The following is a 25693-nucleotide window of genomic DNA, read 5'->3' on the forward strand; positions in this document are numbered from 1 at the left end:
GGAGGTTGGGAGATGTCCTCTAAGGTCACGTCACTGCTGAGGAGCCAAGTCGCGCGGTCTTGCTTCAGTTTAGCATCCAATGGTGCACCTACTGTAACGTGAAGGGCTAGAGAGATGCTGGAGTTACAAAGATGACTGCCACAAAGAGCTCACAGTCTAGTGGGAGAGACAAGACACGAGGAAAACAGGCATTACAATTGATTACAATAAATGCAACATTAAAATTCTGCCCAAGGTCCGGAGATAGCATGCAAGACAGCGTAATGAATTCTGTGGAATGGTAGTGGTGTCAATATCAAGAAAAGCTTCACAGAGAGCTTGAGGCTTAAAGCCAGGACTCCAAGAATGAGGAGGTGTTCGCGGGAGAATGGCTTTCTAGTAAAGGAAGTAGCAGATAAGAAGGTAAGGAGGTGGACAACATCACGATGAATTCAGAAACTGCCAATAGTTTGGTGTTAGAAGAAAAGTAAAAGTGTCAAAAGGAGTATGATATTTCTCATGCCAGAGATTTTAAGCACCTTAAGAGAAAGCCCTTTGTATCAAGTGTAGTTAGTAGTTAACAGTATTAGTTAACTGTTATTGAGGGTTTTTTGTGATACCAGATACTAGACTAAGTAGCTTTATATATTTCATTTAAATCTCATAATGTTTCGATATTACCATTGTTCCTATTTTACAGCGGAAAGTGAAATTGAGAGACGTTCAGTAACTTGTTGAAAATAACACAGAATTTGGAGCTGGAATGACCAATATCAAAACCACAAAAGTTAGTAATATTCCCAAATATTCTTACTGTCCTAATGTACCACACAGAACTTTCATTCATGAATAGATACAATCCAACACTTTCATTCATGAATATATAAAATTGAACACAGATCATTGCATATTTTCATTGTTTTCACCTGTAGGCGTAAGGAATTTTGCACATTTATTGTCATATTTGCTCTGTTAACTGTTTCCTACCTTGCTACATTGAAACTCCTTTACCACTTTTCTGTTGGCTCTTCAGCATCCACCTTTCATTTAGCAGTTATTTATTTAGTGACTACTGTGTACCAGGCACAGTGTTAGTAAACAAGACAGATATGTCTTTGGCCTCCCGGAGCATATATTCTAATGAGGGAAACATTCATTTAATAAATAAAATAATTACAGATTGTAAGTATTATGAAGAAGACAAATAAGGGGATAAGGTAGATAAGGAGAGTGCTCTTTTGGGGGGAGGGATATATGTCTGAGATAATGACATTTTAGCAGAAACCTGAATGTTGGGAAAGAACCAGAGATGTAAAGATGGGAAAGAAAAGCAGTCCAGATAGAAAATAAAACTTATGCAGAGATTCTAAGGTGGGTAAGAGCTTGGCATGTTTAAGAAACTTAATACAAAGCTGTATAGCTAGATCGCGATAAGCAAAGGGGAATATGGTGTTAAGAAAAATTCCAACTTCCATGGCTGAAAGTCTTTTTTTAAGAAAGGTTTATTGAGCCAAAAATGCTAGCCAGAAAGAAGACCGGGCTTAGGGCATGAAGTCCAAACCACCAGCAGCGTGGCTAGGTGGAAAAGACATACATGTCCATCATACTAGAGTTTTGCAAGTCATACATCAAGTGGGGGAGAAATATGTAAGTCGTTCTGAAAGGGTTTGCATTAACTATAGATAAAGGGGATGGGAGAAGGTGAAGGGGGTTAGTTCTGGGATAAGGCTTAGCAGAGTCCACCAGGAAGAAGTGTCTGCCCCTGTGGATTAGCTGTGGGCAGTTAAACCAGAGGTCAAATGAGTCCGGGGCTTGTGCTGCTTACACCGCTCAACCAGTAGACCGACACAGGAGTTGGGTCATTTAATAATCGTTTATTATCAGAGCACCGATGGTCTGAGAAGGCAGTGGGTTAACACCTCCAAAAACTGCCTTAACATTCTCAGACTAGTCTGGGAAATTTAAGGGAAAATCTGGGCCTTCCTCCAGAGGCTACGTGATGGTTCTAGAGGTCTGCATGGAGCCTCCCCTCCGGCGATGTGGCTCTCCAACATGCTCACCAACCCAGGAGCAGTGATGACAGTAACCTAGAGAGAATGCTAGGCCTTAGAGATTGTAACCAGCAAGCACGGGGGAGGGGCATTGTGACTAGTAAGCAAGCATAAGTTTCAGGATAATTATCTAAAACAGGGAACTGGGACAGGGGACATCCTAAGCTCAGAAACGGACAGAGGACATCCTAAGCTCAGGAACTGGGACAGGGGACATTCCAAGCTCAAACTGCAGGGAGGGGGTTGATCAATTGTTAAGCTCTAGGGCAGGGAGAGGCCAGGCCTCTTTTTTGGGGGTCCCAACCGGGCCCTTTTCCAGCAGCAGACAGGAAATTTTATGCACTAATAAGAAATGGATAATTGTGGAAATAGCCACCTGGAAATTAATCCTAAATTGCAACAGATATCCTGGGATGTGAGCACTCTTTTGTCAGAGCTGATCCACAGCTATGAACAGGGTAACTGTTCTGTCTCACACGCTCCCACCACTGTAATTTTAATTGAGAACATCTCCGGATGGTTTTTCTTGTCAGTGGCATGAAGTGAATTTGAAAACACAACCAGGAGCTTGAACATGGAGCATCTTTTAAACCAGTGTTTGCATTTTAAGTTAGTGGCTGGCATAGGACTTAGAAATCTGTAGTTTTCATAATCTCCAGGAGGATTCTGGCGCTAGTCACACATAGGAATTACTGGAATAAAACACCTCACCTGTTGAGGAAATGAAGCTTATTTGGATTCACACGCTCTTTATTGCTCCCATGTATAGGATCCACTTAATTCCCAATCTTACTGCTCTTCTTCCACACAGTAAACATTGCAAAATTGCAGAAAATACTTATTTGTTTTCATTTCAAAGACAGTGTAATGCAAGATGATTTCCGTTTTCTTCTGATCACAGAAAATAAAATGTAGAAAAAATTTTTATCATTAAAGTCTTAAAAATTATCACCACTATATTTATTTTAGACTAACTTTGAAAACAAGGGTTATTGTGCTGTTCCTCTATGTAGTACACTGCTTTGTTCTGTACTTTTGAACATTCATTTTGAAGTACTGCACACCTTCCTGGAAATAAAAGAAACTTTGACTAAAGTTTTCATTTTGTGGACGAAAAGACATCGAGCCTGAAAGAAAGCTTAAAAGAGTTTACTTAAGCCAAATTAGTGACAATTGCAGGAAGCAAAATCTCAACAGATTGAGAAAATGCTCAGCAAAATGGCGATTTGCAGTTTATTTCATATGTAGAATCAAAGCAGGAGGGTTACATGAAACCCATTGGTGGTAGGTTAAGAGGTGGGAGAAAGCAAAGTGAGGAAATCTCTGGAATTGAATAAAAGTAAATTGGAGAGACAGGCACTTATTTTACATAGGTGGGTACAGGATAGTTAATAGTTCACTTTTTACAGCACAAAGAGATGGTAATCAGGGGACAAGAATAATAATGAGGGACTCTCTAGTTTCCTGCTTTGGTCCGGAAAAAGGGATTACTGACATTCCAAGGCCATGTTATCCTAGATGCAAAAAAACGATAGGCTAATTTAAGGTAAAGATTGGCTTTTGTCAAGGAAGCTACAGATTAAAGATGTGACTTCCCGCCATGGCCCACCTTAGGGGTTTTTAGGTACATGCCATCCTATGTGGTTATTTTCAGTCCCCTGAGCTTGTCAGGTTTAACCTGTGGCCCCTTTTCTGTCCACAATTTGGAATCCTGAAGAAGTCTTGTATGATACAGTGTTGGAGATCCATTTTCTCCTCTTGCCTTGCCTACTCACCTACAGTGAGTGACATGGCCCATTCCTAAATTAACCAACATCATTTTATCTTACACCATTTCTCAACACGCATCCTAAGTACTACCCTCCACTACCATAACCTCAAGGTTTACCCCCCACCTTCTGCAAATTATAGCTTCCCCTGTTTTAGTGACTCCAGCACAATATTCCTTCATTGCGACATTTCCTTTTTCAGCCTGGAATACACCCTTTTTACCCCTTTCTCCACATTTCCAGTTAATATTGATGTTTGCCTCCACTGAAACCAGAAGCGTTTACATATTGCCTTAAATTGTAAATTATCTTTGGGGAAGCCTCTTTTTCTTCCCACTAGTTCTAAACTCCTCAAGGACACAGATCTCATCTTGTTGTCCATGTATTTCCACAGGTGTCATTATGCACATTTTATACAATGGGTAGGTGATTGTAGTTGTATGATCATTATACATACCTATATATCTATATTGTCCAGTAGAATGTTGTCCACTGATATTTTTCCATGTCTAAGTCACCCCAATTGTAAATTCCTATTACAAAGAGACCTGTGCTATACTATTTGCAAGCCCTTACGGTCTGACAGTGCTGTACACTACAGTGTGGGGTCTAAAAAAATAATACTGTTTTTCCTCTCACCTTCCAAGTTCTTCTAGCTGGGCTAATAATTAAATTAAAAGATTAACAGGAGAAAGTTAAATGGGGAATTTCAAATTTTAATTCACACAAGCATGAAAATTCCAAAGACACAACGTTGGGTATATGTTGAACATTTGGACAAAGGAGAAAAAGAGGGGAATGGGGTCTTAGATTTTAGAAGTGAGAATGGGCGATTTACAGGTAGTTGAGGAAGAGGGGAACACACAAGGCCTGCAAATTCTTGCTAGGCAATCCGGAAACAATGGCCCCCGCCACATATCTAGCTGGGTAACAGGCTCCTGCCTGATGCCCTCCTATTTACCATACTTAATTCAAATTAGGCTAAGGCAAACATCCTAAAATCCCCTTCGTGGAGTAGGCCTTTCCCTCTGAATCTCTCAGGCAGCAAGGGGGAGAATCAAAGGTTCTTTCCTAGTCTTTTTTTTCTTAATAAACAGCTTAACAAAAATCAGTCTCTCAAAAGGCAAAACTTCTGGTCCCCTTCAATAGCTAACCAAATAGCTTGGCTCTAAACAAACGCCCTCCCGGAACACCACCTTAACAACGGCGGAATGGGAAGCCTTCCCGGCGAGCATTCCCAGGGAAACTGAACCGCAGGCTGGGACTTGGGTGCGCGGGAGGCGGAGCAGCCACCCGCCATCTCTGTGTGGGGCGGCCGCGCGCCCACGTGGGGCGGCTCCCACGGCCATGTCTGTGCGGGGCGGTGCTTCCGCCCGCGCTGCAGTGGGGCGCTCCGCAGGGGCTCGGCTGGCGATGGAGCAGTGGGCGCGCTCCCAGCTTGCGCTGTGGTTGCTGTTGCTACTCCTGTCCCCAGTGCCGGGTCGCCAGAAGGAGTCAGGTGGGCTCTGCGCGGGGCCGAGCCTGTCGCTGGGTCTCGGGCTCCGTCCAGGGGCGCTCTCCCGCCCCCCTCGCTCCCCCGGGCGACCCGCACCCGGTTGATGTTGTGGCCGCTGTAACGCAGAGCTGGGCAGAGGGCACGGGGGTAGGGGGGGACGCCTTGGAGCAGAGTGAGTGTCTGGGTGTCTGGCGCTGCGGCTGCTGCCCAGGACCCTGGAGAGTAACCTGTCCTCCGGAATCCGGAGTGATGGTGGGGAGGAGAGGGAATTCCCCAGCTCACCCATAGCGGGCATCTCCCGCGCTTGGCAACTCTGCACCTCCCTAAAACACATTGTGGGATAATTCGTGGTTGCCCTACGTGTGTGTGTGTGTGTGTGTGTGTGTTTGGCCATTGCCAGAAGAGATGAAGGGAAGGTTAATGTCTGTGACTTTCAATTGATTCTCTTTATTGGACTCAATTTGATTAGTACAAGGTGGAGAACCATGCCATTCATCAGTTTATCCGTAGCCTTGGAAGTGTCAGGCATTAAGAAATTTCCAATTTCTTGACAGCCCGAGTAGAGGAGCAGACTTCACATGAGTGCTGGAGAGTTACAGAATGAATCCTTCCTGGCATTCTTTTCTACCAGTGGGATGGGAAGGGGGTGTCTAAATCTTTCCACCTTCTGTTGGTTCTGCCTGCCTGCTTCTAGCAAATAAGAATGCTCAGGGGTATTTTGTTAACTTTCATTTACTTCACTTTTTGAAGGTTCAAAATGGAAAGTATTTATTGACCAAATTAACAGGTCTTTGGAGAATTATGAACCATGTTCAAGTCAAAACTGCAGCTGCTACCATGGGTGAGTTCTTTGATTTGTCTTTGAGAATTTAGTTCTCATCACAGTGAAGTCCCCTAAGATCCCCAAGAGACCTTGGTTGCAGTTGTCAAAGAGCTAAGCATATTTTGAAAGCAGATAGGTTTCTCGAAGTGGGTTTCCTATTTCTGGGGAATAAAAATGCCCTGGAGCAGGAGAGGCACAGGTGGTCTCGGCGTCGCCACCACTAACTCTCTGCGGGAACTAGCAAATGTACTTGTTTGTTTTCCTCAGCTGCCTGAAAGCTTCTTGAGATTCAGGTCTATGCCTTATTCACTGTTGTATCCCTGGTGCTAGCTATCAGTAAGTACTAATAAATATTGTTGAAGGAATGAACATATTTTTAAGTGAATCTAATCATACTTTTCCTGTTGGTTATTTTTAAAGTATGCAAATTAGGGCTGGAGTGTGGCATGGAAGAAAGATTACTTCAAAAACAATAATCAGGTTCTAGTCCCACATCTAATCATCCCCATGGCAAGCCACTTAACTTCCCTGGGTCTCAGATACCCCATCAGCTAAATATCAGGGTCCCTTAAGCGCCTCATCATGTTATTCCATGACTCCTCAAAAAGTTCACCTGATGCTTATGATACTTATTGAAAACTTGCTATGCACTGAACTTTAAAAGGGATACAAAACAGTGTAATTTTTGGTTATTGCTGTTAGGCTGCTAGAGTATGGGGTGGGTGGGGGCCAGACAGACCAGAACAAGGGAATCAGATAGTGTCAGAGTGCAAAGCGTAAATCATACCTTCTGTGGGATTCAGTGAAGGGAAGGTAAGTGGGATTGCTGTGACTGGCATGAGTAGGAAAGGTGGAATATGTATCAGGCAAGGGAGGGGCAGTCTGGATAGAGCAAGGAAGAAGAGAAATTGACTTGCTTTTTCCTTTTTGTGGCTTTGTTGTTGATGATGTTTTAGATTACCTATGGTGCTTCTGGGGGAAAAGGTACTCATTCATGCTCTCTATTCTTTCCCTCAACTTCCTGTGTTCTCTAATACTAAACCTAAACCAACAGAAAGGAAGTAGGTAGAATGGTACCACTCTCTTGACCTGCTTTCCTTGATGATTTCCATTCTTCCCTAGTGTCATAGAAGAGGATCTGACTCCTTTCCGAGGAGGTATCTCACAGAAGATGATGGCGGAGGTCGTCAGACGGAAGCTAGGAACTCACTACCAGATCATTAAGAACAGATTATACCGAGAAAATGACTGCATGTTTCCCTCAAGGTAAGAATTATGACATAAATATATCTTCTGACCTTATTATACATGGGCTTACTTGATACTGTTCTTAGAGAAGTCAATTAAAGGGACCCATAGGCAAATTCCTCCTCACATTTCAGAGGATTGCAAAATAACGACAAGCTCTTCATTCCTGGGAATTTTTCTTGCCAACTCCTATCTTCCTTTCTCCTGTATTAAAGCCTGTCTCCTCTCTTGGTGAGGCTTGGACATATCATTGGTTGTACTGGCTGTGGCTCTGCCACTTCTCATCCTTCCCGGCATATACATAGTAGCTTCAGGACACAGGCTGATGAGACCTAGCAGGAGTGATCTGGGCTGAAGGAGGAAGACGAGCACTGATTGAGTGTCTGTCAAGGGCTAAGTATCATTCTAGATACCAAATAGTCGGGGGGAAGTCAAGAAGGACTTGGGCTGCCGATTACTCGGGCTACACTAGCCATGACTTAAGGTAATAAATCAGTGGGCTGAGGCCTGGGGGTGGCGAGCAGGGAGGGTCCTAGACTGAGCTTGGGAGTTGGGTTTAGGCAGCATTATATACAACACACGATAAATCTCCCTTTTAGGAGTCTTTCTTTCTTTTTTTTTTTTTTTTAAGAAAACTCAGATCTTTATAAAATTATAAAGTACAAAACTCAGAGTGCATGACCTTTTAGCTAAGATCCTCTTTCTAAACAATATCTATGCTGTCATTAAAAGTAAAATAAATGAACAGTGTTATAAAAAACATCCATTTTGACATAAGGATTTATATATTTTTTCTTAATAACAACTTTATTACAAATTAATACATTTTTTTCACAAAAGTATATAAACAGCAACAAAAACGAAAATAAAGATCACTTCATATCCCACTACACTGAGGTTGGTAATCACAGTTACCTTGTAGTTATCGAATGTCACGGGAAAATAAAGTGGTAGTGGGGAAAATCATTGAGGTATTTTAAACAGACATTTGTTTCATTACATGGGACAATAATAGAGACTTTAAGTAAAAATTATGAGCATAGAGGACTTTCTACAAATGAGAAAGAAAATATGACTATAGATATTATTGGACTTTGAAAGCTTACCCAATGTTTAACAGTTAGTGAACTCTTTACAGATGATATTAAATACTTTCAAAGTTTCTGAAAGGCTCATACCTCTTATTCCAGACCTCATAGCATTTAGTTCAGGATCAGGAGCTCTTAGAAATGTTCTTAAGAGAGTACAGGACATTTTATTGACAATGAAATAGTTTATATTTCAAATGCATGGAAAGTTCCTTATCCCAACTACACACACAACTAAGGAAAATGTAGTTGGACAGAACTGAAATAGAATGAAATATTCAGACCAGTGCTCTTAAATGAAATGGACATGGTTGTGTTATATCTCAGATTTCCATCTAGCCAACAATAATATCTTTCTAGGTCTAGAAACTTTTAATTCACCCAGTTTCAGAAACCTGTATAACATTTTAAAAATTCAGTTATGGGCAAAACAAAATATAAACTCAATTTTCAAGATGAGCTGAGAGATTTTGCTGAGGAACCAGCCCTATCTTATTAACACGAGGTGCATCCCTTCAGAGATGGAGAATAATGGCATTTTAAAAATAATACCTTTAGTGAGATATAGTTGACATAAATTGTATACATTTAAAGTGCACAATTTGATGTTTTGATGTAAATATATACCAAAATAATGGTATCTATCCCTACTGCAAGTGTCCTTGTGCCTCTTTGCCTGTCTCACACCCTTCCCTTTCTCAGTCCCTACCCTCTAACCCCCTACCCCCATCCTCAGGCATCCATTGGTCTGCTTCCTCTCATTATAGACTATTTCCAAGAATTTTGTGTAAATGGAATCATACAATACGTGAGAGAATGCTGTTTTCAAAGCCAAATGTGAAAGAAAATGTTTTAGCTGTTACATATAAATGTACTGCAATAGTATATTTTTTAAACTAGTTTTATTTTTTTAGTATCAAAGTAGTGTTACGTGCACGTGGCAAAGTATTTCGATAACTCAGAAAGGTGTACAATGAAAAGGAAGTTTCTCTACTCACTTAGAGCCCAGACTGCTAGTCCTCCTCTCAAAAGACAACCAGGATATACAATTACAGGTTTCTTGTATATCCTGCCAGAAATAGTATATGCATATACAATTATCTAGACTCATTAACAAATTAGAACATGCTATATCTTATGTTCTGCAACTTACTTTTCTTTTTCATGTAACAATAGATTTTGAAATTGTTCCATAAGAGTACGTGGAGAGCACCAATTTCATAGCTGCATGATAATCCATTGTATGGATTTCTCTAGTCTTCTATCAGCAGACATTGAAATTATTCCTTAGCACTTCCCTTTGATTTCTGACTAACGCCAACAGCGCAGCAGTAAACATCCTGTGTGTACACCTTTGAGCTTCATGCAAATATATCTGCAGGTTAATGCCTACAAGTAGAATTAATCAATTAATGTGTTTCTTAAATCTTCATAAATAGAAACAAATGGTCCTCCAAAGAGGTTATGCCTATTTACGCTTTCACCATTCTGGATCACAGGCTCAGAATACACCTGACACTCTCACCAGCACTGTTATCTGATTCTTTGATCTTTGCCAATCTGATTGGTGAAAACTGGCATCTAGCTTCACTAGATTTTTTTCCTTTCCTTTTTTTTGTCATGGTGATACTGTATTTACTTATTTTTTTGGTTGAAATATATTTGACATACAACATTGTGTAAATTTAAGGTGTACATGTTGCTTTGATACATATTGTAATCTGATTGCCATCGTAGGATAATTAGCACCTCTATCATGTTACGTAATTATCCTTTCTTTTTAGTAGTTGGGATAATTAAGTTCTAGTCTCTTAGCAAGTTTGATCATTATAATGTAATACTGTTGTCTACATTCACTACACAGCAGATCTATGAATATCGTTGTTTCATTCAATGTCATTTCACTATAACACTGATGTAGGTCGGAGTTAAGTTATATCAATTAAAATTAGCTCATGGTAAAATTGGTTTCGTTACACATCATTCTGCTTAATGTTGCAGTACCTGTTGATGATAAGTGAGGATTTACTGTACTGTGCATTAGATCTCTAGGGCTTATTTACTACTCATTGTAAGTTTGGACCCTTAGACAACATCTGTCCTGTTCCCCACTCCTGATCTCCTGGCAACCACCATTTTATTTTCTATTTGTATAAGTTTGGCTTTTGAGCGTTTCTTTATTATTAATACTGTGAAGCATCTCTTCTTATGTTTATGGACCATTGATATTTTTTGCAGTTATCTCCCTATATGTAAATCAGTGTTTTAAATCATTTGTTTCCATGCTGCCAGAAAATTATGGTCAAGCCTTGGACTACAGCCCTCAGTATACTGCTGGTCAGGACTTAAAAGGATGGGGCAGAAGCTAAGCTGTTCATGTGTCCTCTCTTTCTTCCTAGAAATCCTCTAAGGATTGCCCAGGAGTCCAGTCAGAATGCTGTATTACAGTTTTCGTGATTGTGTAATGACACTGTTTCTGGCTCGCAAAACTGATTTTGATAGTGTTCTGTATTTCAGGTTGAAGATAATGAAAGCTTTCCTATCTTTCCACATAAACTGTGAGACTTAATTATAGTGGGAATTAAAATAATGTCTTGTGACAAGCAAGCCTAAGGGACACAATTAGAAAATTAGCCTTTCCAGTTCCCATTAGAATTTGTCTCTGGCTTACTAATTAAAGTATTCTTTATAGGGGAAATAAAGACACTGGGAATGAATAGAAAATTGGTGGTAGGAGTTGCAATAATACTCCCTTCAAACTTCTGGTGATTCAGTTGGAAATTTTTATTTACTATTGGAAGCTGGAGCAGTGTAGCTAGGAAAGATAGCTTGTACAATATGAAAGAGTGGAGCATTGCTTTCAGGAGACTTTGCAGTAGGCCGATGATCTGAACGCTGGCCTTTCTTCTTTATTATTATTATTATTTAGTTTTAGGTTTAGGCCTACAGAGCAGCAGTAAACATCCTGTGTGTACACCTTTGAGCCTCATGCAAATATATCATGCAAATATATCACATTGTACAAAACAATGATTATTAGACATTTACACCCCTCACAAAGTGATAACCCCACCAAGTCTACTACCCATCTGACATTGTTTGTACATAGCTATTACAACGGGCTTGTCTTACTTTAAAAGTGTCCATGGGACCCTGCCTTGTCCTAGAGCAGGCATTAGGTGAGTGCTCCGGTGAATCCGTGGTATTTCTGGTTGACAGGTGTAGTGGTGTTGAACACTTTATTTTGGAAGTTATTGGACGCCTCCCTGATATGGAGATGGTGATCAATGTACGAGATTATCCTCAGGTTCCTAAGTGGATGGAGCCTGCTATTCCAGTCTTCTCCTTCAGTAAGGTAAGTATAGGGCGAGCCATATGAGGGGATGCAGGGTGGTCCTCTGGGGTATGAGCAGGAGATGATTGTCCTGTGATAGAGTCTAGTGGGTAATGGTGAGGATGAGGCCTGAGATCCAGGAATGAACCTGTGTTCCTGTGAGCTTCACAGTACTTGAGTAATAAGACTGAGGAGATGGGGTTGAGGACTGTAAGTAATGTGAGATTGCTTAAGTGGTTACAGGGCTAAGGATGGAGGGCACAGAATGACAGAGGCCTGAGGAACCTGTAGGACATTGGAGGTGAGATTCTGAGATCCTTGGGAGAGAGAGACTCAAGAAAGCTTATGGGCTTAGAATTGGGGAATGCCTTGAAAAATATTTGCTGAGCTCCTACAATATATACATCAGCCACAGTAATGAGTGTCATCTGGCCTATCTGTCACTGTATCTCAGGGGCCCAGCATGGCTAACAGTGAAATCAAAGGTGTTAGGTAACTAACAAGCAGCACATTGAGGGACTAGGCCTGGGATATCCAAGAGGGATTTGTGAGGGGGTGACCTGTGGGCCCAGTTATGCAGGGATAGGAGTACTAGGACACGTCTGTGTGCACAGGTTGCCAGTGCCCAGGTTCTTGTCAATGGCGTATTGGTAGGGATGGGCCTTGGTTCCCTAGAGACTAGTTATGAACACATTTTGGGGCGGGGGTGGGGGAGGCTAGAAGAGAGTGGACAAAGGTCCTATGATGGAAGAATGGGTTTGGGAAAACCCTATGGACTTTGAGAACAGGAACATCATCTCTGATTTGGTTTTTCCAAAGCAGAGGGACATTTTATCCCCACTTTTTCTTTATCACAGTTTACTGTCTCTCTAGACTTGTTTATTTCCTGTATTGCAAGTGGGCTGAGGCTACATTTGTGTTGCATTTACCATGGGTCAGCCTCATTTCTCAAAAAAGCTTTGTCCCATTGTTTGTCATGAAACCCTTCCAGAAGAACAGATAGAGGCTCCCATGTAAGTCAGTAAGGACTTTGTTCATTATTTATCTGTTGTTTCTGTGGATAATAAAGTCTGACCATCAGTATACTAACTTTCTTTTCATCTTTACTTCCCTCTGTTTTTTTTTCTTTTTGTTTTCTAACCAGAACCTCTTAGTTTCCAAAGGAGGGACTTTGTAGTAATTGTGCAGCTTTTACGAGCAGCTGTTATGTCTGAGCTTCTTGATAAATCACACACCATTTTTTTTAAGTATTTGAGAGAAGGCAGTATTTGAGAGAAGTAGTATATTGCATGTACAATTCCAATGGAAGAAACACCGTGTTTCCCTGAAAATAAGAGCTAGCCCAAAAATCAGCTCTAATGCATCTTTTGGAGCAAAAATCAATATAAGACCCGGTATATCATATCATATTATAATTATATTATATAAGACCCGGTCCTATATTATAATAAACTAAGACCCGGTCCTATATTATAATAAACTAAGACCCGGTCTTAGTGCTGCTTCTCCCTCTCTTCTGAGACTGATTTGGAGCAACCTTTTGTTTCTGTCGAAGACATCAGAGTACCATGATATCATGTATCCTGCTTGGACATTTTGGGAAGGGGGACCTGCTGTTTGGCCAATTTATCCTACGGGTCTTGGACGGTGGGACCTCTTCAGAGAAGATCTATTAAGGTAGGTTCTTTAGAGAGGTTTTATTTGTCCCTCTTTGTGGGTCTTCTTGAAATAAACGGTAGAGTATAAACAATTACTTCCTTTAAAATGACTAACTTTAAGTTAAAAATAAAAGACAAAAAAACTGTACATAGCACAAACAATTTTTTATGTGTATAGAAATATATATCCATAGGAAAAGAACAGAAGAACCTACACTAAAGTATCAGCAGTGCTTCTGTGGGAGGGATTATAGGAGCCTTTCTTTTCTTCTTTAACTTTTTCTGTGCTTTTAAGATTCTCTAAATAAGAGTGAATTACTTTCATAACTAGAAAAAAAAAGAATGACCACGTTGTGAGGGAGGATAGAACATTTCTTGGAGGAACATAAGCATACTTTATAATTTAGAGGTAAGTCCTTTAGGTGGGGATGAGGTGGGTATAAATGTCCCATATGTATTTCAAGGACAAGCTTGCTCCAGATCCTCTGATACATAACTGAGACATGCCTTGGCCTGTTGACTCCATTCTTCCGTCATTTCAGAATTTAGATTGTTCAGGTCATCCAAGCTGCAGATGTTTTTTAACCTAGTTACATTTTACATGAATGATTTAAAGAACATTGGCACTTATTAGAAGCAGGTTAACACCTCCAAAAACTGTCTTAACATTCTCAGACCAGCTTGGGGCTTTTAAGGGAAAATCTGGGCGTTCCTCCAGAGGCTACATACGTGGGAGTCTGCATGGAGTCTTCCCTCTGGCCATGTGATTTTATGGTGGAGTCAGCAACCGAGGAACAATGATGGGATTAGCCTGGAAAGAATGCTAGGCCATAGAGATTGTGATCAATAAACCTAAGGGTATTAATCATAAGTTTCAGGGTAATTTTTTAAAATAGGGAAGTGGTGAGACGGGACATTCTGGGAAGCCGGGGAGGGCTGTACTGTGGGGGTGCCATCCAGGCCCTGCTTTATTAGTACAGTTTGGAGAAAACCGGGGTGCTTTGCAAAATCACGTTAAATATGATGATCCTCCTACGTATCCAAAACATAAAGTCAGGGAGTGATTTGTTTTCTTGCCCTCAATTCAATTTCTGATATTTTCTGTGGATCTCTTCACATATTAATTTTATCAATAGCACTCTACTTGAAATAGAAAAGGAATACTCATTGTATTAAATACTCACAGAATTAAATAGCCTAAACATGTCATGTAGTGTTTGGGAATATTTTTTTTAACAATTTGTAGATGTCACTGGCTAGCATCACCAGAGGAATGAAATAATAACAAAAGGGAACGAAATGTATTCCAGGCCTTTTTCTTTTGAATAGCCTTGCTCAGACTTATTTAAATATGTAAAGCTCTGAACTAATCCTCAGAAATGGTTAAAACACATCCTTATATAAGTTAAGAAAAAAACATAGAAACTAATCAAATCTATTTTTAGGTCAGCAGCACAGTGGCCATGGAAAAAGAAAAATTCCACAGCGTATTTCCGAGGATCAAGGTGATTATACTTTCTGACATTTTACAGATATATTCTTCCAGTTAATGTGTAAAATATAAGTAATTTTGAGGATGTAACAAATTCTAGTTCAAAAAGAAAGCCAAGATAACTAAGAATAAAAAATGGAATCACAGAATTTTACACTAGAGAAGAACACAAATTATTTGCCCAAATCACTCTTAACTAAAATTCAAAAAAATAAAGTTCATCCAGTAATTCAGCAGATATTTACAGAGTGCCCTGAGTGTGACAGGCATTGAAAATGTAGCACTGAACAGAACAGATGAGTGGCCCTCTTGCCTAGGAGTTTACAGTTTCCTAGGAATAGCTTATGATCTTGCCCAGTCACTCTGCTTGTTAATGGTAGAGCAGGAACCATCAACAGATCCCCTGTTTCATTAGATCATGTGGCTGCCCAATAGTGGTAGAGAGCACAGACTGTGACTGCTGAAAATGGAGAGGGAAGCAGGGAAACAAGAGAGGAAGAAGGAAAGGGAAATGGTTGAGGAACGCCCCTTTCTGTGTTGTTCAGCTCTGTATCCCCAGTGGCAAGGACAGTACAGCCACATCAATACAGAATGACTGTGTATTGAACGGATGAATATAAAAGAGACTAAAGAGAGAAGGGTTCTGTAGTTTTCTTGATGAGTCCTTTTCAAAGATCTCACCCTCTATTTACTTGGGCAGTGAACTTTAAGTACAGATGGGCCGATCAGCCAGTGCTTATTATAACTTACCAACTTCTCTGATGCTCAAACCTTGATCATAGATTCTTAACTTGGGATCCTTGTGTAGACTTCAAGGGTTTTAGGACTTCCTTGAAGTTTTTGAGGGATGTGCCTTTTTCTAGAGGAGGGGTCCATAGTTCTCTTCAGATTCTCAGGGCTTCCATGACCCTTCATATGTCAAGACCATCTGCTACTTGGACCATAGCTAGGACTTGTTCTCCACAGAATCTTTTAGTTTTCTTTTTAATTTAAACATTATACTGGACTTTACAGAGCATACACAACAAAGTCATGTAGCTATTTCGGTGAGTGGTGATTACCTAGTCACACAGCTATGGGTATTAGTAATTACAGAGGCAACAGGAACCCTCCTAAAAGGGAAATCATTTCCTAGGATACGGCTGTAGAACAATCTTAAAGACTAGATGCAAGCAAAGAAGGGCCAAATACTCCCCATCCCAGAAGGGTAAAGTGGGGACAGCCCAGGACCACCTAGATGCTGCAGTATGCAGTATCCCCCTCTTCTCCTATTAAAGTAACCAATGAGTTGTCCGTCTGTGTGTACTGTCACTGCATTGGGTCTGATTACTGCTTACCTTCCAAAGATTGGGAAGCATGATGTAGGGCACATAATTTTATGTCATATATTTCTTTTATAGGACAAGTCCAGAACGAGATCCTCTCATTCTTCTATCTCGGAAAAACCCAAAACTTGTTGATGCAGAATACACCAAAAACCAGGCCTGGAAATCTATGAAAGTAATCACCAATCATCTGAATAGAAACTACGGCAGTGAAAATTCTCACTCAGAGAACATTGCTACCTGGGTAGAATTTCAGATTTTTCCCACCTGTCAGTGGTGGGATAAATGTAGTGAAGGTTCCATAAACTAGTATTAGCATTCATGTAAATTATTCTTTTTCAAACTCATTGCTTTTCTGGCCCACATTCTCAGTAGTGTTTTATACTACTTTGAAGATTTAAACCAGAGATTACCAACTTTTTATATAAAGGATGAGATGGTAAATATTTTAGGCTTTGTGGACCGTGAAGTCTCTGTTATAGTTACTCAACTCTGCCACCACAGCGTGAAAGCAGCCATGGACAATATGTAAATGTATGAGCATGGCTGTGTTCTAACGAAATTATTCATGGCACTGAAATTTGAATTTCATATAATTTTCAGGTATCATAAAATATTCTTCTTTGGATTTTTTGTAACCATTTGAAAGGTGAAAATATTGTTAGCTTATGGGTTGTATACAATACAAGCAGGGGGCTGGATTTAGTCTATGGGCTATAGTTTGCCAGCCCCTGGGGTTCTCCATCCTGACTATGCAATCCAACCAGAGTATTTAAAAATGAATCAAAAGAATCAGACTCTCTGGGGAAGAGGTCCAGGCATCTTCATTTGTTTAAATCCCCCCCAAGTGATTGTAAGGTGAAGCCAACAATGATCAGCTTCTTTGGTTTGGAATGCATCTCTGTCCTTTTAACTCTGTGACTTCTCACCTTATTCAAAGAACGTTAAGCCTGAAATGTACTCATTTGAAATTTCCATATTCCATATAGGATAATATAAAAAAATATTTTAAACTCCTTGTGGGAAAAACTAAGTGTATATTGGAAATGTATGTATTTATTATTGGATAGTTTTAATCAAATAGGAGCAAATAAAGTTTAAGAAACTTTGTTAAAAAGTTAAAATATGAAAAATGTATCCGTTTAGCAGAACATCTACTGTGGGAGACTGAAAAGCAAACAAGATTTGTTCCCTTCATTGGAGTTTACCATCTGCTGATGTGGCTGGAGTATGCTTAGATGGGGGTCTCAACCTCACGTACCCCCGGGGCTACAAGCATAAACAGGAGAGAGTGTTAAAGGTCCACTCATTGCTGCCAAGCGAGACAGGAGCCTGGTCTACCAGACCTTCCTCTTTCTTTTTATAAGAAAAGTTGGAAATCTGAATTTTTGTTAGAAATACCCTACCAGCTATAAGTGTTGGCAGTGGTTTGAATATTTATTTCAAATACTTTGCATGGCCAACACAATTTGTGTGTGGGCTACACCTGTAAGCCCACCAGCTGCATAAAGTGAAATGTGCTGCAGGCATTGACCTCTGAGTTCATATGGCTTGAGAGGAGCTTAAACTCTAAAATCAGACAGAGCCAGGTTAAAACCCTAGTTCTTCTACAACTTAGGGCCACGTGACCCTGAGCAAGTCTCCTATCATCTTGAAGCCTTGGCTTCTTCATCTATAAAATGGGGTAATAATGCTTCCTGACTACGTTCATTATGAGACTTACATGAGGTCGTGTTGGTGAAATGTTTACAATGCTTGCCGCACAATGGTCTTCCATAAATGCTACTACTGCTAATGTTAATAACTGTCTTTCCACTTAAAGGATACCTTGGGGAAGCCAGCTGCTAAGGATGTCCATCTTGTGGATCACTGCAAATACAAGTAAGACTTCCCGGACTCCTGACTCTTGGTTTCTCTTTTGCTTTTGGAACAGCAATAGGGAACTTTAATACAAGGGGGAGAACTTTCATACCAGCACCCCGCTGGCATTTATGAAAGTCACAATAATTCCTTTAGCTGTCATTTACTGACAGCCTGGTGTGCATGATGAGGCTCTGGCCTGAGTTCAGCGGGAACTGCAGAGACAAAGAAATATGGTCCCTGCTTCTATATAGCTTGTGTGCTAGTAATCAAAGTGATGGGATTCCCTCTCTCCACACCCCACCCCGCCAATAGCTGAAGTTAGATGAAGTATTTATCAGGTTGATAAAAACAGTTGAAGGTTCAACATGAATAAAGCATCTGTAACTGAAATATTATATTTAAATGCCAGGACTGAGAATTAGATGAACAGGTCAGGAGGGCGTAGTGGGGAGCTTCAGAGAGATGAAGGCTGATTACGCTATGCAATGGGAACTACAGGATAGAAGCAACTCTGGTTGGAGACCAGGGTGCATGCATGAGAAATGTTGAAAAGAAAATGTTCTTTCTAAGATAGCTTTTTTTCTAGGAGGTATTTCTTTGAAGGTTGATTAGGTATGTCTGATTGTCCTCTCCAGACTTCAGAAAAAGAGGGAACACAGGATGGGGTACCCTGTGGGAAAAACAAGGCTGGGGGTGGGGCATGATGAGTTAGAGACATTAGGCTTAGAATAGCTTGTAGGAAAGGGTGAGGTATCATTTCCATCTGAGCCTTTTGTCCTCTCTACCCAGCACCCAGCTCCTGCCCCTATCTAGCTCTTCCTGCAGAAAGTATCCCTCTTACCTCATCCTGTCATTCACGGGAATAAGCTATAGCCCCTGCTAAAAGGAAGGAGTTTATTGAAATCACAGGGCCATGCTGATGTGTCCTTAAAAAATGAAAATGGAAAGAGAAGGGAGAGGGGTCATACAAGGAGAGAAGAGAAGGGATTAAGGAAAAAAAGGTCATATTTGTGGTAGTAGGCATATAATATCAAGTATATTTTGCTCTTTCCCAGGTATCTGTTTAATTTTCGAGGTGTAGCTGCAAGTTTCCGGTTCAAACACCTCTTCCTGTGTGGTTCACTTGTTTTCCATGTCGGTGATGAGTGGCTGGAATTCTTCTATCCACAACTGAAGCCATGGATTCACTATATCCCAGTCAAAACAGATCTCTCCAACGTCCAGTAAGCCACTCCCTCTCAAGCAGAGTTTCTAATGAGTCCCACAATCTACCTCTAAGTCCCCAGCCGTTTCAGGCTTTTCCTCCTGATGACTTTTTCCATGGAAAGCTTTTTAAAAATTTTTTGTTCACATGTTAATTGCATTATTATCCAACTGGGCTATAAGTGGGATATAATTTGAAACAGTGCTCTAGTGCTAGTTCAAAATGTAATATTCAGGCAGTAGAGTAGGCAGTAAAAAAGATCTAATCACTCAAACACTAAAGATAGCTATATTGGATCTTATCATATTGTCAAAGGAACTTTCAAATACATTGTGAGAATCGACCCCAGTGAAGCTGAAGCACGTTTCCTCTCATGATGGAAGCTAGGAAGAGGTAGGTAGGGAGAGAAGCCAGAGCAGGAGACAGGAGGGAGATTTTTTCTTCACTATTAATTTTTGACGTGTATCATTGAACCTTTCTCTGTTTTTCTCAAATATGTCCCCAAACTACAACAGGTTGCCTTTAGCTTGTGTGGGGACTTTTTTGTTGTTTTTATTTTGTTCCTGTGAAGACTCTGATATTTTCCTTTAAAAAGGAAATTATCCACCATCCATATACCTAGAGGTTAATCATAGACCTCCATCTGTGATCTGTCTGACTTAGTACTAATGAACTTGGTCTATATTTCAGAGTCTAATAATTCTTTCCAATTTAGGGAGCTGTTGCAATTTGTAAAAGCAAATGATGACATAGCTCAAGGAATTGCTGAAAGGTAAGTTCTGTTCATTTTTCATTTTCTACTTTATCATCCCTATTTTGCCCTAGCTGAAAGAATATGAATATCATTACCATGGTGATATCTGTATTTCATCTTTATTATACAGAGTTAATCAGAATTAAATCTCTCCTGGGGGAAAAACACACATTGACACATGCCCCAAGCCCATCCTTTATAGAAATAAACTGAAATCTTTGAAGTAACTAAACAAGTACATCTCTGAACATTGGCTGTTTACATGTTTGTTTTTAAGAAAAAAATTAAGTTCTTTTGCTAAGCACACGTGTGTAGATATGATGGCTATAGGGTTAGTTCTGAGGATCAAAAGAGTTAATTCATATAAAGTATTCTCTTTTTTTAAATTTATTGGGGTGACATTTGTTAGTAAAATTACATAGATTTCAGGTGTACAATTCTGTATTACATCATCTATAAATCCCATTGTGTGTTCACCCAGAATCAGTTTTCCTTCCATCACCATATATTTGATCCCCCTTACCCTCATCTTCCACCCCTGCCCATATAAAGTATTCTTAACAGTGCTTGGCACAAGGTAATCACTCATTTTAAGCTATTAATATTATTAAATGCTGTGCTTTAAATGTTCTCGTTCATATTGTCTCTAGGGGAAGCCAATTTATTATGAACCACTTGCAGATGGATGACATCACCTGTTACTGGGAGAACCTGTTGATTGAATACTCTAAATTTCTGTCCTATAATGTAACAAGAAGGAAAGGCTATGATCAGATTGTTCCCAAAATTTTGAAAACTGAACTCTAATGGTCATCATTGGACCATAGTCCTCTCTACGGCAGCAGATCTCAGAAATTCTGTGGTGGGAAGCTTACCATGAGTGTGGCACCTATACCTTGAATACTGTTATCAAGCCAAATATCTGGTTTTCCTTATCATGCTACACCCAGAGCAACTCTCAAGAAAGATCCAAACTGTGTATAATACAGATGAAGCAGAGCGACGCTTGGCTGAATAAGGACCAGAAATCATGAGATGTGGGTATTGAATCCAATTCTACCTTTCGTTTTCTTAGGACCAATCACAGCTTGTGCCTCAGATCATCCACATATATATATGTCCATCACTGTGAAACTGACTGTGTCCATGGGATGATGTCTTGTCCCAGTGTTGGGAGCAGAAAATCAATTATTTGGAACTAGTACAACTCACCACCGCAATTCTGCATTTACTCTAGGCTTGATGTTTGTTACTATATTTTAATGTAGGAATTCCTATAGGGTTTGTGAAAAATACTTGGGGGTCATTTCCTGAAAGGTCTAAGGAAGCAGTAGTTGTGCCATGCAATGACGTAGTTCTCTTTTGTAAAAACATAAACTCTCTGGTACTCAGGAAGTTTCCATAACGCCACATACAAAGGGGCCAGTTGCATGAGTAATTATTGCAATTGGATCTCAAGTTCCCTTTTTGTGCCTTCACACCCTTTTTATGGTCTCTTCAAAAAAAAGACAAAAACCTCTTAATAAATTTAGGAAGTAGTCCTCACTCTTTAAAGGAACTATGCTATGCGTAGCATAGCAACTCTTCACTGTTTGCACTACCTTAATATTTTTCCTCCTGAAATTGGCAGCAATCCACACTCTCAATGTGTGGATTTTGAGAAGGAAGAAAGGGACCTCCTTTTCCTTTTTAAAAAAATACATTTGGATAGCATAGTTTAATCTCTCAGGATGCTCTTGCTAACATAGTTAAAAATGAAGAAAAATTGTTAGATTAAAACTTTATAGTCTGATGACTCAGAACCATCCTTGTTCCTTAAGCCCAACCTTTTAAAGAGGAATCAGTTCTTTCTATTTGACTCCTAAGAACTGTTTGGTATTAATTGGTTTCAAAATTCATAAATGTGAGAATCAGTCACATAAAATTAGGATTTTATTCCATTTGTGAGAAATGTATTTGGCCTTTTAAACTCCCACAAAACTTTAAGCCTAAGGAGGATGCTCCTTTTTAGAGGAGTTGAATATCCCTGGTAAGATCATTGCATGGGATAAGGCAGACATTTAAAGTTGAATTTTTGTTTTTGAGTATTAAAAATTCATGGGGATGGTGTCAAGGTGCTATAAGTGTAGCAATAAGCAATCCAGATTTCTGAGTTATACTGTGGTTTTGCCTTGTCAATATGAGGTCCTAGTAGATGTTAGCATTCTCGCTGTATTTTAATTTCCTTCTCACTAAACTAGGAACAAAATTTTCTGTCATTTGGATTAGGAGTTGAAACTACGTTTCTCTGGGAGTGTTTCCCATTTTGCTTCACATTCCAGCTCAAGTATCACCTTCTCTCTGAAGCCTTTCTTCATTCCATTGGGCAGTTAGGGGCAATCGTAACACTTCGCTCATGCCTGTATTATGTGACATTCCATTGCACTGCAGTTCTTTGACTATATCTTCTACAGTTCTGTGAGCTTTTTGATGGGTGGGAATAATGTCTTATCTCGATATCTCCATTATCTAGTACAAAGCCTCATAGAGTAGATACTAAAGTGTTGTTGGAAGGATGGATGGTTAGATGGATAGGTGGGTGGAGACTGTTGGCCTAACTAGATCCTATTTACAGATCGCCTAGCCCTTGGCTCCAAGGGGGACTGGACAAGACTAACAATTGGAACAATGCAAATTCTCATCTTTCCTTTGCAGAGTCAATAAGGGCATCTTTGTATTTAAATATAGCAGATGTTTTTCAGATTTTATGTTTACCTTTTACCTCAGTGTAGATGGTATGAGGATGGTGTATGACAATATGTAAAATGTTGTTTTTGAAAATAATTTGTATCTCCATAACTTTTGAAAGTTGTTGTTTGTTGTTAATACTAACTGGGTCCCAAACTTACTTTTCATCCTGAGAGAGCTGAAGGCCACACTTTTCTTCAAGAAAAGAGAACAATTTAGTTTATTTGAAGAAGTGGGATATTTAGGTAACACAAGGAATGCTTTTCTTTATTTGGCAAGTATCAGCTGTGTGATATCAGTGTCCCACCTTATTTGACTGTGTTAGGTTAGGTTCCCCTAGTTGCTAAGAACAGAAACTGCTTCTCGTTAGATTAAGCAAAATAACTTATTAGAAGTATATGAAGACATCTCAAGGAATTTAAACAAGTTGCATAACATTTGGAAGGGTAGGAAGCAGGGCAACTCCAGGAATCTCAGCGGGAGTTTTAGACTGTCTCTAGAGTGCTGCTGTGTTCATTTCCAGAGATTGCCAATATTCCCAAGATAAGAAAAATTAATAGGCTCCTTTGGGTCAGCTCCGAAGAGGATGGTTCCCTACCCTTTACCCCTACAGTGACTAGGAACAAGAACATGCAAGATACATAAAAACCCATCTTTGCATGCATCTAAACATGCCTTCCCTGAAGATAACTGCATCCAGAGGTAAGGTGTAAGTGAGGCACAGGGGTACAATTACAGTTACTCATTTTATATTAAATGCTTTTTGAGCAACTGCTGTGCATCAATAGTGGGAGCTAAGAAAATGTTTACAACAGGCTCCTTAGCATGAAGGAGCTCTGTAGCTAACAATGTAAGAGGCATCATAGTTAGAAGATGATTAAAATGACTTGAGGCCAGTTATTTATAAAGCCAGTTATTCATTAAGACAGTGGATTTGGAGTTTAGAAGAATTTTCATCTGGTGTAGATGGGAAACTTAATAAAGGTAAAAATTGAGTTAGGCTTTGAGGGATGGGTAAATGAAGTGATCCATGGTAATTCTCAGAATTCATTCTACCTGTGGAATGGAACCAGTTTTTTATAATAAAGTCATATACAATAAACTGAAATATATGTGACAAGGGCAGTACCTGGTGTACCTGACTGGGAAAGGAAAACTTGACCCCTGGGAGAAAATTCACGATGGGGAAGATTCTATTGAGTTCTATGAGCTGAACTCAGCAACAAGGGCTGAGAGTAGGAGGAGGGTCGTTCGAAGCATGGTGTGACTACGGAAATCCTTCCCTGATACCTTTACTCTGGTAGCAAATGCACATCCTGGGGAGGAGAGAGCTGTGTGTGAAACAGTGTCCTAAGTAAACCTCATCACATCTTTTGGCTTACCATTGCTCTGAGACTTCAAAAGGCAGACCATAGAGGAGGAAGAGTATTTCGCTCATGGTAAAGCAGGTAAAGACCCAGGGCCTTGCAGAAGCAGGAGTGTGGGAGGGTGACAGGTAGAGGCTGAGGAGTCGGGATGGAATAGACCGACAGTGAGCAGTAGCCAAGGGTCCGGGGACTTCTTTAGGTACTAAATGGCAAAAGGAACCTCACAAATGAAGCTCCAGTTACCTAAAGGAGAAGGCAGCTGTGGAGTTAGTATAATTTGCCTGTTAATATGACCTTTGTATCCACAGGGTAGTGAGTCCTGGTCACATTTGAGCTGTGTATAAATTACTATACTTCATTAGTATCTGCCCAACACTCCCGCCCTACAATTTCAGATCCTCCCTCATCCCAGAATGATTCTGGGGTAATCTCAAGCATGTAGCATTTTCTCCGTGTAGACTAGACAGACTCCACAGCCATTTTCTTGGGCTTTCAGGTCTTAGGACTCTGTCCAGGTGCCCACCTGTGCCTATATTGGATAAGTGGCAAGTTGGAGGCAGAATCAAGAGTCAGTGTCTGAATTCTCCCACGACCTTCGTGCCAGACACTGCTAGGTCCTGGACATATACATCGTTTCTGCTATCAAAGCTGGCCTAGTGCGACAGCAGCAACTCGGAAGTTGTGATGCAATGTAGTGAGTGTTACGATGGGAGCTGAATCTGATCCTGTCTCCCAGTCACCAGAAATCTTCCTAGCACGGCCACTGACGCAGCCAAGGCACTAAGGCAGTCACTTCGCTTGCCTTATCTATAAAATTCCAGCTATCAATTTCAGAATTCTATTTACTAGATTCTACTAAAGAGTAAAAGTTTTCAATTACATCTAGAGGGGTAGGAACTGGCACACACAAGGGGTTATGTTTGGTAGCGAAGATTTGATGAAATCACACAAACCAGCTTGAGAGTATTTTAAATTCATTCTAATAAACACTATACCTCAAAACCTATGTTAGCAGAGGCTGCACTGCCGGGAAATTATTGCTGGACTGTCAAGACACTTGCTAGAAATTCCAAAAACTCTTTTGTCTTTTGAGAAACAGTAGGTAAAATCCACCTTGTGAAGAACTGCCCAAAGCGGAGTCTTCAAAACAGTGTTCTGGAAATCTCAGGGTATCTGGCACCAAGATCCATCCTTCACGCCTCGGTACTAACGGATCCTGGCCAGCCCAGGAGGCTCCTCCTGCCGTGATGCGGTGGGTTGCGCTTGTATTTGCACAAATTGCCTTCCTCTCCGTGCTCCACTCGTATCGAATACTGCACTTTCTTACTCATCTATGTGACGTTTCTGACGTTTTAAATACACTACACTACTGCAGCCTGTGACCACACCAAGCCGCCTGGAACCTGCCCAAGACCCGATTGACGTGGTCCCGGAGGCGGGCCGGAGGCGGGGCCAGACGGAGCTGAGTTTGGCTACTCGCTGTTAACTCACTTCCGGACCGCTGTCTGGCGTCCCG

At 40.4% G+C, this 25693-nt stretch overlaps 1 protein-coding gene across 2 annotated transcripts; it reads left to right on the forward strand.

Annotated features, from left to right (window-relative positions):
* Positions 1-269: 269 nt before the first annotated feature.
* On the forward strand, positions 270-23934 carry POGLUT1 (protein O-glucosyltransferase 1). Of its 2 annotated transcripts, none has more exons than XM_081026416.1 (11): positions 270-402; positions 6045-6135; positions 7240-7383; positions 11673-11808; positions 13343-13464; positions 14891-14950; positions 16338-16437; positions 18085-18143; positions 19181-19348; positions 20045-20101; positions 20734-23934. In XM_081026416.1, exons 3-11 carry the CDS (start codon positions 7289-7291, stop codon positions 20888-20890), a joined length of 954 nt encoding a protein of 317 aa, XP_080882542.1. In that variant the 5' UTR covers positions 270-402; positions 6045-6135; positions 7240-7288; the 3' UTR covers positions 20891-23934. The 2 variants fall into 2 exon arrangements, with proteins under 2 accessions (XP_080882542.1, XP_080882541.1); XM_081026415.1 differs by lacking the exon at positions 270-402 and adding an exon at positions 5149-5297.
* The last annotated feature ends 1759 nt before the right edge of the window (positions 23935-25693 follow it).

The sequence above is a fragment of the Rhinolophus hipposideros genome (assembly GCF_964194185.1).
Source record: "Rhinolophus hipposideros genome assembly, chromosome: 2".
Taxonomy (NCBI): domain Eukaryota; kingdom Metazoa; phylum Chordata; class Mammalia; order Chiroptera; family Rhinolophidae; genus Rhinolophus; species Rhinolophus hipposideros.

Coding starts and splice junctions, on each gene's coding strand:
- POGLUT1 (XM_081026415.1), top strand. CDS start 5,213: ATGGAGCAGTGGGCGCGCTCCCAGCTTGCGCTGTGGTTGCTGTTGCTA. Junction 18,144..19,180: donor GTGGATCACTGCAAATACAA/GTAAGACTTCCC, acceptor GCTCTTTCCCAG/GTATCTGTTTAATTTTCGAG. Junction 20,102..20,733: donor GCTCAAGGAATTGCTGAAAG/GTAAGTTCTGTT, acceptor TATTGTCTCTAG/GGGAAGCCAATTTATTATGA.